Below are 19165 nucleotides of genomic sequence, written 5' to 3'. Positions count from 1 at the left end.
ACTAACACGGTGACATTATCCCACATAACACCTGAGCGGCTGTCAGACGGTTTTCCAGGGAATGCCCCTAAAGTTTCATCTTTGGAAAGTTCTTTCGTTTTCCTGGAAACTACCTAGATTTTCTGTGAAAAGGACATGTTCATTCACCTATTTGAGAGGTTTTACTGTGATGTTCCAGGTATTTTACCACAATAACACCACAAAAAGGTTGTGTAGGTGTACAGGCTTTTATTAGGAAGAGTCACCAGCTTCAAGGCCCTGACAAATAAGTACAGTAAAAATTAGTTTGTTTACAACTTGTCAAAGTCTTTTTCCTGTAAAATTCTCAGACTTTATCTAAGTGAAATTCATTTCCAACATGCAGAGCTCTGTCTCAAGAGTTTCTTTTCTGAATGTGAAATTGTTGATATAACATTAAATAAAAAAAGGAAAATCACAAATATAACATATGATATAAAATACAGGGTTTAAAATGTGTATAGAATAACATAATCTCAGCTGAACACATATAAAATGTGCCTAGATTGAGTTTTCACATTTTTGTTAAACACTATTGACAAAGTCAGAATAATGGAGCCGTCTCGAGAGCTTTGACTTGTGCAGCAAAAACCAGAACTCTCTTTTCCACCTCAGCGTTGATCTGGGCCTGCGAGGCTCGCGGGTTCTGACGGACAAACTCTGCGATGCTCAGGATACACTCTCTCTGAGGAAACACACAAACATAAAATGAGCCCCGTAAAAGAATTATGATAAACAATAATTATACATTTTAATCACAGCTTTCAAATATTGTAATATAATAATAATAATTGATACTGATTCTTTATTATTTTTTATTCTTACTGTTTTTAATATTTTTAGAGATATAACTATCATCAACAAAAAGAGTCAAAAGGTGTTGAGATTTTTTTATAGTGACACTAACACATATAACTTTACTGCCATGATGATAAAATCAGCACCTTGTAAGCGTCCACTTTATCCTGGCCGGTTATCCGGTTCAGCAGCTCTCTGCCGACCTGAACGCCTGTCACTGCAGCCAGGATCCTGCGATCCTCCTCAGTCTGAGAGGACAGCCAGCGCAGCAGCGCCATCTGAAGAAGGAACATTATGAAAATGATCATTTTAGTAATTTAGTATGGTTTAATTACAAATCATTTACACCTTATTGATGATCACAAACTATTGAATTAAAAACAGAGTACAACTAAAGCTCTACAGGGTTTTCAGATTATTGATACTTAAAGTTAAAATTTCCACCTGGACGAACATTATAATGAAAAGAAAAATCTATAATAAGAGATTATTCACTCTAAATATAATTTATAACATCATATTGTAGTTCAAGTTAATACAGTTAATTGTTGAACCCAGGGAGAAACAAATTACCCAGCAGTAACAAACATTATTCAGAAAATGAGTTATTTTGAATAATAGGTACTTTTTAATTCTGGTACTTTTAAGTATATTTAGAGCTAAATCTTAGTACTTAGAGTATTTTGTATTTGTATACACCGTGGAAGACCCGAGTAGCTGGTTTTATTAACACCAACCAGTCATTATTTATTAATATGATAAGATTGATTTCACACTACTTTTTCTATTTTGACTAAGTCTTTGGTGCATTTGTAATAACACGTGAAGTATTTCTGAAGTATTAGTATTATTCTTTTATCTTCCCTGATACGTTTTTCTTTTTCTTACCTGCTGAATCAACTGAGCGTTTGTCATTTCTCCTTCTGACATGACTAAAAAACATAAATAATCGACAAAACACAAAACTGCCGACGCCCTAAGCTGAAACTTAACCTTCTGACTTGTTCTGCAGCTGCGAACTGCGGCTAAATCTTTTATTTTCACAGAAAAATGTCGATAAAAATACAACTGTAAAATTTGGAGGCCGTAAAATCTCTCACTTCCTGTTTACATTCCTTCTTCTTCGTTTGTTTTTTTCGGTTGTGAGTCCGCTGCTGCCGCCAACAGGTCAAAACATGAACAAACCAAATATTCACTGATAAAACTGTAAAACTAAACGATGATTAAACTAATAATTATTATATTAACTTTCTTTCTTTACCAGTGGTGGTGGGAAGTACACAGTCTAAATACTTAAGTACTTCTTACCTAAAAGAAAAGCACTACACTTTTCTATTAATCAAGTAAACATTTCAGCTTGGATGTGAAACAAAGTGAAGTAAAAAGTATGTAAAAGTACAAAATAATATGAAATGATAATACTGAACTAAAGCACAAGTACAGTGCTTGAATAAATGTTCTTAGTTACTTACCCAAGAGAGAATGTGAGAAAATGCAACAAAGCAGCAGAGGTGTAAAAAGCTTCACAACTTTTATTTAAATATATAAAATACATCCAAATAATCAAAACAGGAATATTATGAGAAATATATACCAGTGACAAAACCTTTATGCATGATCATTGTACACTTTCCACAGTATCCTGAAGGTTGGATGTGGCTGATATGATGATGTAACTTATATAAAACTTATATACCCCCCTACTTTGCTTTTTTCTGGTGACCTTGAGTGCCATGAACCCATAAAGAAAATGTATTATTATTCTTGCTTTCCCACTTTTTCAGAAAAATTTAACAGGAAACTGAAAATTGATAGGATTAGTAATTAATTACTTTTTGTGGTGTTTAATTATTCTATAAAATCACCTGAAAATGAAACTGAATGGTTTAAATGAACATGGATTCTTTATCTACTCACACTCACCGTTTTTACAGACGTCCTTTATTTTAAAACCAAACCAAATTTTTGCTTTGCGTCAGAATTTAACTGTATTTCAGACTGTATCCAGACTGAATCCACCTATTGAGTAAGTATGTTTTCCCAGTAGATCTGAATGCAAAGTTCAACACTTTGCTCATTACCAAGTGTCAGACAGGTGGGATTATTCAAAGTCACATGGTGCAGATCTGAGGTCAGCTCTGGTCTTTGGGTTTGGAGAAGGATCCCAGCTGTTTGGTGTTAACGTCCCTCAGCTGCTCCAGCTGCCTCTGTCCTCGTCGGTACAGATACTCAATGTGCATCACGTCCGTCTTCTTGATGCGTGCGTTCTCTCTGAACTCGTCTCGGATTCGTGGGATGAAGCCTGGTTTGTCCTGACCGGCTCGCAGGAACTGCCGGTACAGAGCCAGGACCTGCTGCTGCAGCTTACTGTGCCGCGACATGGAACAAATAGAAAATCTGAAATCAGCCGCAAAGGATGCTACAGGACCATGTTGGAGTTTCCTCTGATGACTGAGTTTAGGTTTTCATAGAACGTCCTTTTAAAACTTGTCAGAGCAGGTTTATGAGCACAGAATGTGTCACGGGTGAAAAAGTGGAGCTACAGGTTGAGCATCACAACTTTGTCTCTTTTCTGTCTCTCAGAGATAGAGCTGTGAGAGCAGGAGCGGCGGTGATGGGCTGAGAAGTCGTCTGAGGTTTGCAGGTGTTGAACAGATTTACAGGAGCTTTTGACTGCAGGAGCACAACAAGCACACAGATTAGATGATATCACAACAGATTAGCATTAAGAAGGTGAAGCATGTCAACAGCTAGCTGTGTTTACTGAGAGAAATATCATCTGTGCTTTATGAAGATTAATATTTCAGCTCATGTCTCAGTATTTTACAGCAAAAACATGAAACCCAGCTACATTTAAATAAACAACTACGACATTAGAATAAGAAATGCTAAAAACAATGTGTGGGGGAAAGTGCTGTAGTTAGCATTTAGTCAGTGAAGTAGTTTACTGAACAAAGAGCTACTTCATTTCCAGTGATCACAGGCTGTGAACAGAACGACGAGTTAAAACAATCAAAACACACATGGTCACTGAACTAATGTTAGAAAAGCAGCTGAGGTTAATTTACCTGTTGACGCTGTGGATTAACACATTTACTGAATCAAACCACTTCCGCTGACTAAACAGTCTCTGTTCGTTACAATAAGACAAGTTTTACCAAACATAAAACTAATATTTACCATGAAATGACTTAGAATAGCGACGTTAGCTGTGATGTAAACAGCCTCTTTGACCTTACTGCACGTTGGAGGGAGGAAGCAGAGGGACTACAAAACACGTGACATCCGGTAGGAGATTTCACAATAAAATCCCCACATGAAGTACTGCCATTAACAAAGGCTGTCAGATTAACAGTGGTAGAGGACAAATTCAAAAACTTTACTTACGTAAAAGTTCTCAGATCACACTGTGAAAATATTGTCGTATAAAAGACGCCATTTAAAATCTTACTTATGATAAGAAAACGTAGCCTATTTTAGAATAAGTATTTATGTCCAAATAGCAAGTCAAGTCAAGAAGCTTTATTGTCATTCCAACCACATATAGCTGAAGCAGTACATAGTGAAATGAGACAACGTTTCTCCAGAACCATGGTGCTACATAAAACGGCAACAAGACAAACATGGGGCTGAGGATTGCTAAGTTGTCCTAGCAAAACACATAAAGTGCATCCTGTGCAACCTAGTGCAAACAGTGCAAGAACACAAAGAAAAAGTGCAGACAGACGTCAGAAGACAGTGAAAAACAGAACACAAAACACAAAACAGCAGCGACCAGTAGCGGAAATGAATACAATTTACAACTGAAAGATGGAAACATGTCAAATCTAGCGATGCAGTACAACAGAATGTGCACATATTAGGTAATAGCAGTATGCACTTAAAATGTCAAAGGTACTCATTAAGTACATCACCAGCCTATATTATGTTATTTGTATTGTTGCTACATTCATTTGTAGCTTATTATACAATATAGCAGCATTATATTAATATGTTGGCCATGTAATTGTGTGCAGTTTTTTCAACCACCTACCTGATGTCTGTAAAAAACCTGACTCAAAACTACGTAGTGGAATGGAAGTATAAAATGGGAAAAATAATTAATTGTACTGTATTTTTTTGAGTAAACATACTTGGTCACTTTAAAGAGACAAATGTGCTGTGCACAGAAATCCGTACTTTTGCTTTGAAACCCTGAACCGGAAGAGCATACGTATTTCCTGTTTCGGGTCAAGGTGTCAAATATCAAAACACAACAGCAGAGTCGCTAAATGAGAAACTAACAGTGCTCAGAACCCACAAAGGTTCGTGTTGTTGTTCATGTGATTATTTCTGAGTGTTTCACACGTTCGTAGGAGCAGATAAAAATAACGTTCGGTACTTGTGCTAGCAGCTAACGTTAACTGAGCTAAGGTTAGCAGCTGTCAGAACCATGCAAACTACAGTTAGCTGTGAGAAACTGATGATGATCAATAAGAAAAATATAATAATAAAAATATCACTTAATGTATTGATAAACAAAAAGGACCATCGGGACATGCACCAAAAGAACTGTGTTAAGGCAACATTAATAAAGTGTTTATTAGCAGAAATAAACCGAGGTGGCAGAAGTTCACAAAGTGAAGTGTAGTAGAGTACTAAAAAGTAATCTACTACAAGTCCCACTATAAATTCTTCACTTTAAATATGAGTTAAGTTTAATTCGTGTGCAGGTTCAATGAGAGAACAACTGTTTTTAATCAAAACTCTGATTTCTGAACAATCATTAACATTTATTTAATTTTGGACTCAGTTTACATCAACATTGAAGCAGGTTTATGACCTTACACTGATATTGATCAGATGTGTCCTTATGTTTGCTGTTTACTACATTTTCCTCTGACTCTGAAGATGGAGGTGACGGAGGAGGAGCAGCAGCAGGTGGAGGAGCAGGTGGAGAGGCTCTTGAGGGGTGAGGGGTCAGAGGTCATCATTTGTGATGTGGGCCTTGAGCAGAGTAAACCTGCTACTCTGAGGAAGAACGTCACCTACATCGTCTGTGCCGTCATCTTTAACGACAAGGTGCCAGGTTCTGGTCAGAGTTTCATATTTGAGCTTGTAGACAGTCAAGGTTACGTGTTTCAGTGTTTTCTACAAGTTGAGCTGTATTTTTTCATCAAATTTATTTATTTGAGTTTAACTGTAATTTGGTGCTGTGGCCTCTGAGGACCTGCAAAATGTTATGACCCATTAGACAAATAAAAGCAGAATATTATCTTCTTGGAGTTGAGGACTGAGAAAGTACTTAAACCATAAAGGTCGGATGTCTTGGCCACGTTTCCTGCCCCTGGACATCACTGAGATGCAGATGCTCTGATTTCACTCAGTATCCACAAAAATTGGATTCAACTTGTATTCATTTCATGAAAATCTAAAATATGTGAAACTGGTTATGTTATAATTGATGATGGTTTTGATGATGATTTTGTCATGGTCTCACATGTTGATTGTTAATATTTGTCAGGATGAGGTGCTCATGGTGCAGGAGGCGAGGCAGGACTGTTATAAACAGTGGTACCTTCCTGCAGGTAGGGTGGAGGTGGGGGAGAGTCTGGAGGAGGCACTGAAGAGGGAGGTGAGGCAAACACACAGAACTCTAACTGACATAACGCATCTTCTATCGCCACAGGTGTCCTGTTTACCCGAGTTGAAGCTCTGTTTTCCTGCAGGTAAAGGAGGAAGCGGGGGTTGAATGTGAGCCAGTCACTTTGCTTCTGATCCAGGAACAGGGACCACAGTGGATCCGCTTCATCTACCTGGCCAAAGTCACAGGTCAGAGGTCACAGATGATCCCAAATGATCCTAAACTACATGTTTCCTTTTTTTTTATCTCAGCACAGATGTTTTGGCTCTGATTTCTTCACTTCACAATTGAGTCATTTTAACTTTTCCTCAACATCAAGAGTCAATCAGCTTGTTTAACAGCAGGTGAAGCAAGTGGTTACCTGTAATCAGCGGTGTCACAGATCTGCTGTACAGAAAACATTCCCGTTATAACATTCAGTCTCATCAGTAACGGATAATGCAACTTTAAACATTTTACCAATAATAAACAACACTTTGAGATGGTGGAATCTTTTCTTGATCTGGCTTCATTAACAGAACCAAACTCACCTCTGTGTCTATGTGTGTGTGTCAGGGGGGAGTATAAAGGATCTGTCAGCAGCAGATAAAGAGTCTCTTCAGGCCTCATGGTGGGACAGACAGACAGTCCTCCCCCTGAGAGGACGGGACATCCTTCGCCTCATCGACTGTGGACTCAAGTATGACGTTAATGTTCTGGTCTTTGTGCTAAACTCATCCTGGAACTGAAACTTTGTTATAGTCTGGTTCCCCAAAAAAAGTTTTTTTGTATTTGGTCCTAAAAAGGTGATGCTCCTGGATTTTGTGAGTTGTTGTCTTTGTTTTGTGGTGATTTGGATCAGGGTCAGTTTTGTTTCTACAAAGTGATTTAAAAACCAGACACTGCTTGAATGAGCACAGTCTGAATTTTTTTGTATGCTGCTTTCAGGTACCGTCAGAATCCCTGGCATCCTGTCACATTACCTTTAGACCTGAGCTGCCGTCACGTGCTGCAGAGACTCCTCCTGGTCTTTATTGGGACAGAGGAGCAGATCTGGATCCTGCTTGTCAAATGTACAAAAGCGCTCAGACTCATTGTTTGATCTAAGTTCAATTTTGACTTTTACCTTCAGAAGCAGCAACATCAGTAATATAAACTCTTTCTTGCAGCCCCACTTCTCCACTTTCCTATTGCAGCGGCAGTGAAGACCCACGCAGTGACCTGGGCGGCCAACATGGTGGTGCAAGAAGCCATGCCGTCGTCGTACTATGACCATGACGTCAACACGCTGGGCATCTTGAGCCTGCAGCACAACGGCCGGCAGCATGGGAAGACGGACGGCGTGTGCATTAACACACTGGTGGCACTGGTGCCCGACTATGTCCAACGAAATGAGGACGGAGAGAAAGTGGAGTGGACGGGGATGGGACGTCCTCCACCTGTGGAAAACCCTCGGTATGTCTGGTATGAAGTCCAGAAACAAACACTGAGAGAGACACTGTTGGAAAAGACCAAAAACACCTCCATCTTACCCATCCACAGCCTGTACTGACCAACAGGAGAGACGACTGTCTGTATATAACTATGTTACTGTACACTCAGTGGTCAGTTCATTAGGTACACCAAGCTCAGGGGAAGTCATTCTAATCCAGTCCTGCAGTAAATCCTCCTCCACAAAGGTAATAATATTTAGTTTTTGTTTAAACTCTTTCAGATCTGATCACTTTCTCCACGGCGTTCCCTGTCTGCAGACTTTTGTCCTTCACATGTGCAGTTGTTTCACGACAGATACATCAGCGTTCTTTAGGAGAAATCAGGTTTCCGTTTACACGACAGTTTAGAAATAAGCTGCTCGAGGAAAGACAAGTGGAACCAGGTTACTAAAGAGCACATAGGCACAGATGCCTTTATGGACTTCCCAAGATACACAACCAAGGAGCTCCCTCAGACCCATTGTCAGCAGCATTAACTCAGTAACATATAGCTCTGCGAAGTACCTGGCACCATTGATTAGACACAGATGCAGTTAACCTCCAAGGTCAAAGGGAGCTGAAACTGGACACTGGTGAAGGTATAGAATCTTTTGGTATCCTCCCTTTTTTTAAGGATTATGTTTTGAGTATTTTGAGCCTTTATTTAATAGTTTGACAGTAGAAGGCAGAAACGTGGGGAAAGAGAGATGAGCTCAAAAATATGAGGACTACATACTTGTCCCAGTGCAGTGAAGGGTACATTAGAGAAACTGAACAGCCAGAGGACCAGAATCAGCCTCAGATGGATGATGGAGAATCTTCACACATAGACACATTGGCTCAAGCTTTAGTGTCATCATCTCCCCTAATTCACATTCTAGGCTCTGGGTTCAAAAATGTGAGTCCACTATGGTTTTAGAACAAACATGAGCTCTTCTCATTAGAGTTTAGCATCATACATGTGCAGATACAGAAACCACGAACTGGCATAACTGGCTTAAGAAACCTTTCATACAGTTGTATCAGCACCTCTCTGAATAAAAGGACATTATTACCTACATGAAGTAGGATTTACTGAAGGAGCCTGATGTATATAATAAACTGACAGCAGAGGATCCACTCTGGGATTTAGAAATGAGCTTTTATTCTGAAAGAAACAAATGTCTAACCTTTTTTAAGTAGTTGGATTAAATTGAGAATTTAAATGTGAACAGAGCAATAAAATATAAATATGGTTTTAGTAAGTAAGGCTCCAAATCTTCCAGGGAAACTTTGGCTTTAAATAAAAACTTTTATTCCAGTTACTTTTACTTCACTACATGTATCTGACAGTTTAATTTACTTTACAGATATATACAAAATAGAATTATTACATAATGATGTGGAATTATGGACTTTAAAAAAATATTTAACAATAAAAACATAAAATTTTTAACATTTAATATTTACTCAAATATAATTCATTTGTACTTTTTATTTGTACTATTTAGTACTTGACTTTATTGCATTTACAAGTAAAAGAGAAATACTGTACTTCACTACATTTGTCTGACAGCTGTGGTTACTTTTCAGATTACAAACTTTCATCTTCAGTTCAGTAAAAACCATGTATGTATATATTGTATTGTGTTTTTGTGTATTTGTGTTTAATTTATATGTTTTTTCACATAATTAAATTGTCTGACACAAGTTATGAAAGTCCTGAACTAGAGGGTACCAAAAGTAAAAGTACTATTACATGGAGAGTACTTAAACACTCTGTTTTTAGTACTTTTACTTATAGTACTCATAAACTCTGAATATTTCCACCACAACCTTTTTGTACCGCAGATTAAATATCTAAAACACATCATTTAGACATTTTCAGTGCACAGAAATAAATAAGTTAGTATTTCAAACTACATGAAAGTGATCAAAAACTATTTATTGCTCTTTAACATCAGTATGATGAAAATCAGTTTTATCTTTGTCCCTTCTCTTAAACTCATGTCTGGTCCGGTTCCTTCCCTTTCCCCTTGAAGCTGTCATTGAGTTTCTTCAGGTGTTTGTTTCGGTTCTCCAGACGGACCAGCCACTCCCCCCTCAGCCTGAAAACACACACACAGTTTGTTTAATTTTATCTGTTTTAGTCCGAACTACAGGAGACATTAAAGTAAAATTAGCGTCATCAGCCACAAACTGTTTCATATATCACTAACATTACAGAAGCCATCCGTCTTTGTATGGAATACAAATGGGGTCACAATTCATCTAAATCGTGACGTCACTGGCCTCCGTACTGCTGTACATACTCAATGTGCTTTTTAATAATAGTACATTAACAGTTTCCTCATGACTTGAGATGAGTGCATGTCACATGATGATCACAAAAAAATGTATGTTTTCAGATACACACTGGAACCCTGAACTCAGAATAGCTGCAAATGTCAGAAGCAGTTGGACCCAGAATTATATAAACTTTATCCAGTAAGTTCTCGGATACAAAGCCTGTGTTATGTCCAATAAAGCCAATGTGTGAATCAATCCAGTAACTTCTGTTCTTTCCTCTCTCCTCTGTCCACTCACCCCTACTGGTCTAGGCAGATGGCCTCCCACCCAGAGCCTGGTTCTGCTATAAATACGGGGAACCTACAGCGTACAGTAGAGATCTGGGGGAAATCTTATATGCAGTTTAGTTGTACAGAATTTAAATTTGATGAGAGAGTTATCCTACCAGTGTAATTCTAGATTCTCTGGCTTTGGGGCCCAACCAACACTTCCAAAATCTGACTTCATAAAGACGATCGGATCCACCCGGCGTGCGTAGAAGCAGCAGCAGTAATGTAATATTTGGTGTTTTATGTGCAGATTTTAACCAAGAGGCAGATCTGGTATCTGGTGACAGCTGGGGTGTTATCACCGTCACATCAGCATTTCCCTTCACATAAATCAGACACACACCAACATCACTGAGTGTGTGTGTGTCAGACAGAAAGACAAAGTGTGTGTATGAGTGTGTCTGAAACCGAACCCTCGCTGTCAGCTGTCCTCACTGTCTCTTCACCACCTTCCTCTCGAGTTTTTTGGATTATTCCATTTGTTCTTTCAGCTGCTGATAATCCTCCTGACCTCAACAGAGACAGACACAAAGAAAGAGCAGACAGGCAGGTAGACCCAGACCACATCTACACCAAGGCATCTGATTTTTAACAACCCGGTTTTTGTGCCATACAGAGAGTTCTGTCTGTTGTTAAACAGGATAGAAACTAAATCAACAACAACCAAACTGCACCACAACCATCATCTGCTGATGATGAGAAAATCTGTTTACAGTTAATATTATTAAATCCAGGTTAACACGATGAAGAACCAATTACAAAAAAGTTACTGTCTTATGTCAGCCTAAGTACTGTATTTGCTATTTCACCAATTGAAATGTAGGAATAGACACTTTTATCCAAACCAACACATGTGGAGCAACTTGGAGTTCAGCGTCTTTCCTAAGGACATTTCAATGTGTGGACTGAAGGAGCTGAGGGTTGAACTGCTGACCCAATATTTAGTAGAAGACCTGCTTCTCCTCCAGAGTCACAGTCACATCAGGATGAAACCATGACACAGATAAAGCAGTTAAAGTGAAAGTTTTCTTTAATCTTACTCAATGTACAGGTGGTGAGGTGAGTGTCAGTCACTCTGGCAGGTGAACTGTAGGCAGAACGACACAGGGACGAGATAAAGGCAACCAGATCCAGGAATAAACCCAATTCATAGATTTGAACATTTTGCCATTTGGTGAGAAGTTTTACAGTGAAACCACAGAGCATGCTGTTACAGTCATGTAGTCATGGGTCAGAGTTTCAGCAGCAGAGACTGGTAGGTATAATCGAACACATACAAAGTTTTGGAGGCAGTTTTCACTGTTTGGTCAATGTTGCTTTTGAATGATGTTATTTATCGAAAATGTCTAGATGTACGAGCTATTTAGAAGACAAAACAGCTGAGTTGTTGGAGAGAGATGTTTGGAATGGTTTTAGTGAGTATTTGGGACCTAAAATGATGAAATTTGTTTGGTTTTATCTCCTCCAGACAGAGTGGAGTGAGTGGATGAGGTATTGGATGTAGAACAGGATGTCATCAACATAGTGACGAAACTTGAGTTCAGGTTTTCTGATGATGCTTCTGAGTAGGAACAAACAGAGAGTGAATATGAGGGGGAAAGGACTGAACCTCAGTGGAGAAGGGGCAGTGTCCTTTAACCAGGACAGAGCAGTCCTGCTGAGGGCTTAGGTGGACTTTAGGTGGACTTCGGTTAGGTTGCAACAACACATTCTAGGAGAGAGGAAAGGAAATGACTGGGAGGGGTTGTTGAGGGAGTCAGGGTTGAGTCCAGGTTCCTTAAGTACTCAGAGAAACAGAAGCTAAGTTGAGAGCAGGGAGCACGTAGCCAGAACTTAAAGGATGAGTTGATGACAGCTGTATAATAAGAGTTTATGTCTCTGATTAACAGAATTTTTCCTACGTTTCTGACCTGAATTTTGTTAAATATGGTTTTAAAAAGTTTCCATTGACCCTATAAGTTCAGTATCTAAGTAGTTCAGTCTGCAGCTGCACGATAGAGATTACCTGTACACATATAGTGGACCACTGAATAGGAAACAAAGCAGACACAGATACACAAAACATTCACAACAGGCAACCAGATCCAGGAATAAACAAAACAACCCAGAAAAAGTTGCAAAAGGAAATTTAACAAAAACTTTGCGTCTGTTCCTCAGCGAAAAAGGTCAATTAAGACTCAGGCTTGTTGTCATTGTAGGTGTTTTCTGTGAATGTGTCTCCTTGATGTGCTTGGACACATTTTACATTTTATAATTATTAGTTGACAATAACAATAGTATAGATCCCCTATACGTCACAATTATTGAAATAAATAAAATTAATTTGATGTTACTCTAACTTGCAGTAGAAGAAGTAAAATTTGGATAAACGGATAAACCGAATACCCACAATTATTTACTTCACTGTTGTTTACTAAGGTTTCTCAGTATTGTTTTGATTTTACACCACTGGTAGACTGAAGAAGTCCTAATATTGTGATCTGGATGAGAATATCTTCTGATATCAGCCTGTGTCTATGTGTGTCTGCGTGTCAGCCGGCCTCCGTCAGTCATCGATGTGCGATTATCACCTCGACTCCCTGCAACACGTTTTTCCAGCCTCTGGCCGGGTCACACATAACGTACACAATTAGCGCGGACTAGAGCCGAAGTTAGAGGCGTCGGGGGGGCGGATAGCTGTGAAGTTGTGGGGGACATGGAAATAGATAGCATGGGGATTAGAGGAAACATGGTACTGATAGGTGGGGGATTAGAGGGGTACGGAGTAATGGATAGGAGAGGGATTAGGTGTGATGGACTGAGGAGGTGGTGTAAGGTTAAGGTGGGGATAGAGTTAGATGGGATCGGACTAATAAGTGGTGTAAAAGGTGAAGGTTTAATACGAGGATGTGTATCACACCGCCTGAGAATCCCATCACAAGGCAATGAAGGAGTTTGACAGAAGGAGCTGACAACATCGATGCTGCAGGTTCCTGATCAAAGCAGATCAGGAAAAATTAAAGTTTGGTTTGACAAACAGGATTCAGAAAAGATTTGTTAAAGTTACCCCACCAGAAACAAAACTATAATAACAAGACTCTGATCTGTGGTAAGGATGTGCCATTCAGATCCTGACCCTAACCCAAGTCTTTAAATATTGGGTTTGTACCCATTAAATTAACAGACCAGGCACAATCCCAGGGACCCGAGAAGTCAGAATACTCTTGGGTCTGTGCCCGTACAACATGATTCAGAACAACTATAAGACAAAATTACCACTTTTGACCCTTTTCTGGAAACAGTTTTGGGACTAGTTTGGACCCAGTGCCTAATTTCAAACGAGTTTTGCTGACTGAGACAGTTCTTTGCCCGTTAAAACACAAAGAACTGTCTCAGTCAGCAAAACTGGTTCAAGACGGGCACCAACTCTTTGTCTGGAGTCTGGATTATTGGAACCAACAAGACCAAAAACAGTGTGAATGAAACCGCTATACTGTATACTAGTTAATTAGCTAAAGGCTAAAGCTAACCATACTAACAAGAGCAAGCGTCAGCTGCTTCTAGATCTTTTGGGTTCGGCTTAATGAACTCTTGTTGTTTCAAACCTTTCCACTCCTACATGTCCTACAAATCACCTGGTGCTCTCTCCTGCTCTCCTTCGTCCCTAATCAATGTCATATATTTGATTTTATGCACAGCCTCAGTTCCTTTCTTCTCTATCACATTGTCTATTGTGCATCTCGCTTTCCAGCCTTCTTACCTGTTTATCTGAATCCTCCCCTGGTTCCTTTGTCTCCCCCCCCCTTTTTTTAGATTGTTCTGGATCTCTGGATTACCTGTTGCCACCTGCTCTCCCCACCTAACAAACCCTGTTTTGTTCTTTTGAGTCTCGTCCTACCTGAGAATTTGACAGTCTGTAATTTAGCTGCTCTTTCCTTTTTGTGACAGTAGCCGTGTAATTATGAAACTGTGGACGACTGATGGTCGTTTATTTTTTGTCAGTGACATAGACAGGTTCAGGTTTCAGTCTGGCTGATGTTTCCGCTTGTTAGTGATCATCATTACTGAGACCTTTAACAACCAGACTGGGCAGGGGTCGAGTGTTTGTCCTGGTATGTCCTCCAGCTCACTGAGAGAAGACGCTGTTTGTAATAAGAGGATCTGTTTTTAGATGCGTCTATTTGCCAGACAGTCACACGCTTACCACAACTGTTTGGTCACAGACACCACATTCAAATCAGTGCCGGGATGTTAGAGTAAGTTTTCATTATACAGCATACAGTATTAAATATACAGTATACAATATATAGTATACAGTGACCTCTGAATGTTTCTCAGTATTGGCTGTTGCCTCTCATCAGACCACAACAATGCAGCACACACTGTGGTATCAAGTGGAAATCAATCATTAAACTGTCGATGATAAATTTAAAACCTACTGGGTTAAAATAATTTAGGTCAGTTCTTGATTGAACAAATTGCAATTTAATAGCTTTACTTTGGCAGCCAGGAAATAATATTTAGTTGCAGTGGACCACTGATGAAGTGCTATGTCAGGGTGGCACAGGATACTAAAGGAAATGTTTGAATATTTAACTTCTTTCTAGATGTGGGATATTCTGTATGTAAATCAAGACTAAATCAGTCACAATCCCAATTCCAAAAAAGTTGGGACACTGAAATATTACATAAAAATAGAATACAATGATTTGTTATTCTTGAAGATCCATATTCACACAGTTCACAATAGAACATCTTAAATGTTTCCACTGAGAAAATTTAAGAACTCAACAGCACCTATTTACCTGAAGTCCCTCATCCAGGTCTACAATCCAGGGTTAAGAGGTAGAATGGAGACTTTCAAAAACGTACTGAAAACCCAACTTTTCCGAACCTTTCTCTGTACTTAAAACCTTAAATCTCTCACTTATTCCCAAATGAACCAGCTCTTTCTAGAAACAATACTTACTGAGATATCTGCTTGCTTTGTGCCTCATTTGTAAGTCGCTCTGGATAAAAGCGTCTGATAAATAACTAAATATCAATGTATACTGGCAACAGGTCAGTAACAGGATTGGGTAAAAGAAGAACATTTTGGAAAGTCAGAGTGTCTACGAAGTGAAGATGTGCAGAGGATCCTCAGGCTATGTATTATTGGATGTGTGTGATCATCAGATCTTCAGACAGCACTGCATTAAAACAGGCATGACTGTGATGGACGCCACTTCATGAATATTTTCAAAAATCACTGTCAGTGAACATGGTTCTCTGTACAATCCAGAAATGTAAGTTAAAGCTCTGTTAGAACAGAGAGTGAGAGGGAAGAACAAGGTCTTAAAGACACAGGAGCAAATACGTCTAATATCAAATTCAATTATATTTATAAAGCGTTAAATCACAACAGAAGTCATCTGACTTTACAGTGTCTACGGTTTAAGACCTTACAAAATATCACTGTATACAGAATTATATAGAACAACCCCATTTGAGCAAGCACCAGCACTCTGGGGAAGAATAGCTGCATAAAGAGATAGTATAACATGTGTTTGTACTGTCTCCACTGTTGTAGGCATTGTATGTTTACAACTGTTCTATTTTATTTTATTGCTACCTGTCTCTGTTTTACCTGTTCCACCTCTTTGACCACGTCCCTGGTACCTTTGCCAACTTATATTTAACACACCTGTGTTTTCCACCTTTCTTAGCCACATAAACACACTGAATTCAGGACCTGTACCTGTAACAGAGGATCTCTCTTCTATTGCTAATGACACTTTTACTTTAGTCAAACGTCTGCTATCACTGACTTTTTCAGCGCACTCTTGTTCCTCCTCTGCTCTTCGCTCTGCACATGCTGACACTCAGTGTCGATCTTCTTCTCCCAGAATGACTTGATGTGAAGTCTGTCGTGGATCAGAGCCAGGTTCATCTGCAGCAGCACAACACCGACAGTAACACCAGCCTTTAAAGCTTTTAAGATCTAATATCTTTACTACTCACAGTGTAAAATCTGTATTCTACAGTGAAATGTTATGTTGTTATGTTTCTGGGACAACTTCACTTTTAATACTTTCAGTACATTTTACTCAGAACACTTACAAAACCTCTCCTCACGTACGATTTTAAATGCACGATTTTTACTTGGATTGTAGTTTTTCAGTATTTATATCACAGAGCAGGGTTAGTGTTTTCACTGTTTTGATAAACAATCTAACAAATAAAATATAAAATAAAGAGTTAATAAATAGCTGAATTATTTAAGATAATCTAAAAAAAAAAGAAACAAACCTTTGCTCGGAGTTGAAGATGATCAGATCGTGACTGCGTGTGATCTCCTTTCCCTCTGCTGCAGAAATAAGCGTTTTTACATCTGAACTCTGGTGAGTGAAACGACTGTGAATCAGTCAGTGAACCTGTACGTCTCACAGTGAACTCACTGTACGAGGATTTATCTAGTCTGCAGGGACCACACAGACTGAGAGACATGGATGGACAGAGAGAGAGAGAGAGTGGAGGAGTGATGGAGGGAGAATGAAAGACGGATGGAGGGAGAGCTCAGAGGTGTGAATTTACTTATTTATAGATAAAGTTTTTATTGCCTGATTCAGCTCTGATTCAACTCTGAAGCATTTTTGCTATTTTTAAATTTGAGAAACATCTTTAAAGGTTCTCTGTAGATGTGTTGACCACTGTTAATGCAGTAGAGAAATATTTTAGCCATTAAAGCTACGGTGGTATCACAAAGAAGAAACGCAGGCAGGAAACATTTAATCAAAAACACAAAGAGTTAAGGAAGAACAGGAGGTGAGGTACAAACCAGCAGAGACCAACAGGCAGACAGTCCCCAAATAATAATAATAGACCAAGACCACAGGCAGGGAAATAGTCCAAAGACAGGAAACGTTGGAAGAAAACACGTTGGTCTCATTCTATAGCTGCACAAACAGAACAGACTGTCTGAGAAAGAACTGGGGAACAGGCAGGTAAATATACTGAGGAGGTAATGAAGGACACAGGTGTGCAGGTAGTTAGCGGCAGAGTCAGGTGTGCAGGAACAGAGGGAAAGTCTGGGGACATCTAGAGGCCGGATGGTGGAATTACAGTTTAGAGAAACGTCCACAAAAGAGTCTGATGAGAGAAACAACAGACGCAACAGCTGGACTAACTCCAGGTTCATTCAGAGTCCATCAGTTCTGACCAAACCTGAACCCTGAATCCAGGTCCTGGCCCTTAAACAGTCAACTGTGAGATTGTGGGGACCTGACAACATGTCCTCACAGTGATGGTTTAAAGCTGAATGTTGTCCTCACACACTCGCTGTCATCGCCCTGCTGCTCCCTGACAGCTGTCACATCCTGTGTCATCGCTGAGAAATAACACGCGTGTTTGTTGGAACATTTACTCAACACACAGCAGGAAAACCGACCCAGGAAAATGATCTGTGTGTGTGTGTGTGTGTGTGTGTGGATGATGTCATGCACAAGTCGCACAAGTGTGTGTGTGTGTGTGTGTGTGCTCCCTGCAGACGACAGAGAGACTGAAAGTGAGCTGCTTTCAGTCTGATGTCATGAATTTCAACAACATACTTTACCTGTGTGTGTGTGTGTGTGTGTGTGTGTGTGTGTGTGTGTGTGTGTGTGCGTGTGTGTGTGTGTGTACTGTACAAACTACAGACCATGGAACTGAGGACATGTTGTTAGGACCTTGTGTTTAATAGCTATGTTAGGCTTATTTTAGTATTGGTGGAGTTTAGGTGTGAACATGGTTTAGGTTTAGGATTTAGTGTGAACCTGTATTTACAGATCGGGCCGGGTTCTTATGCTGAAACACAGATTTTCATTATAACTAAACGTAACGCTTCACATTCAATATAAGAAGTTCTACTTTTTGCATTTGTTCTGCTACTTATCCATCCACAGAACATTTTGATCATGTTTTACATTTTATTTTATGTTACTTTATTTTATTTTATGATAAGTAGAAAATTATAAAGGGTTTACAAACTTTGAAGCACCAGGTCCTCGTGTTGTTTTGAAGCAGCCAAATGTCTGTGTGAACGCAGCCTCAGACATGTAGTCCTACTGGTTAAAGTTAGTGTGTGTGACACTTCAACCCTCTCGCAGAGTGATACGCAGCAGAGCACACCTGCAGAGAAAGATGGACTGAAATGTGAAATATGACAAAAACATCATGAAATATGTGGTGTGCCTTCTATCCACAAAGACTTTATATTTATATTATATTTATTTTTCTATAGTTTTTAATGTTGACAGAACAAAAACCAGCTCCACAGATTAGAACTACTTTTACTCCACAGTCCACTTCTGAAAGTCACCAGCAGGAGGTCGTATTTATTTTCTACATGCAGTTATAATTCACAAGGTTTTGAACTATGTTTATTAACTTTAAGTAGTTACAGATGAAAGAATCAGAAACAACCTGATAATGAACTAATTGTTAATATGTATTTCCTGAGTAACTCTGAAATGAGTACTACATAGAAAACAGAGATACTACATTAATGAAGTAGTAGTTGTGTTTACACAGCAGTAGATTTATATGGACACATTATCATAGCTGGAAAAACCACCAGACATTAAAAGGACTGGATTATGGATTTATGAAGTAACCATTTAACTTTAGTCTAAACAAACAAACCAGGCTGGGACGAGGAGGTCCAGAGAGTCACAGGTCACAGG

General features: G+C 39.2%; 3 protein-coding genes across 5 annotated transcripts; 1 reads left to right on the top strand and 2 right to left on the bottom strand.

The window, feature by feature from the left end:
• Positions 1 to 2328: 2328 nt before the first annotated feature.
• On the bottom strand, positions 2329 to 4078 carry sdhaf1 (succinate dehydrogenase complex assembly factor 1). 2 transcript variants are annotated; one of them, XM_026342497.1, is made up of 2 exons: positions 3997 to 4078; positions 2329 to 3489 (listed from the first exon to the last, which is right to left on the bottom strand). In XM_026342497.1, the coding sequence occupies exon 2, from the start codon at positions 3195 to 3197 to the stop codon at positions 2949 to 2951; it is 249 nt and encodes an 82-aa protein (XP_026198282.1). In that variant the 5' UTR covers positions 3198 to 3489; positions 3997 to 4078; the 3' UTR covers positions 2329 to 2948. The 2 variants fall into 2 exon arrangements, with proteins under 2 accessions (XP_026198282.1, XP_026198281.1); XM_026342496.1 differs by having other exon boundaries at positions 3885 to 4072.
• Positions 4079 to 5048: 970 nt separating this feature from the next.
• On the top strand, positions 5049 to 10413 carry nudt18 (nudix (nucleoside diphosphate linked moiety X)-type motif 18). The gene is made up of 7 exons (XM_026342477.1): positions 5049 to 5120; positions 5705 to 5877; positions 6320 to 6430; positions 6525 to 6627; positions 6995 to 7118; positions 7367 to 7491; positions 7588 to 10413. The coding sequence occupies exons 2-7, from the start codon at positions 5707 to 5709 to the stop codon at positions 7968 to 7970; spliced, it is 1017 nt and encodes a 338-aa protein (XP_026198262.1). The 5' UTR covers positions 5049 to 5120; positions 5705 to 5706; the 3' UTR covers positions 7971 to 10413.
• Positions 9850 to 19149, bottom strand: LOC113150104 (protein FAM240C). 2 transcript variants are annotated; one of them, XM_026342495.1, is made up of 5 exons: positions 19125 to 19149; positions 18471 to 18611; positions 16755 to 16812; positions 16274 to 16395; positions 9850 to 9977 (listed from the first exon to the last, which is right to left on the bottom strand). In XM_026342495.1, the coding sequence occupies exons 2-5, from the start codon at positions 18536 to 18538 to the stop codon at positions 9875 to 9877; spliced, it is 351 nt and encodes a 116-aa protein (XP_026198280.1). In that variant the 5' UTR covers positions 18539 to 18611; positions 19125 to 19149; the 3' UTR covers positions 9850 to 9874. The 2 variants fall into 2 exon arrangements, with proteins under 2 accessions (XP_026198280.1, XP_026198279.1); XM_026342494.1 differs by lacking the exons at positions 18471 to 18611; positions 19125 to 19149 and having other exon boundaries at positions 16755 to 17038.
• Positions 19150 to 19165: the final 16 nt, after the last annotated feature.

Source organism: Anabas testudineus, chromosome 9 (assembly GCF_900324465.2).
Source record: "Anabas testudineus chromosome 9, fAnaTes1.2, whole genome shotgun sequence".
Classification (NCBI taxonomy): domain Eukaryota; kingdom Metazoa; phylum Chordata; class Actinopteri; order Anabantiformes; family Anabantidae; genus Anabas; species Anabas testudineus.
The sequence above is the reverse complement of the archived record's forward strand: the minus strand, read 5'-3'. Positions and strand labels throughout refer to the sequence as shown.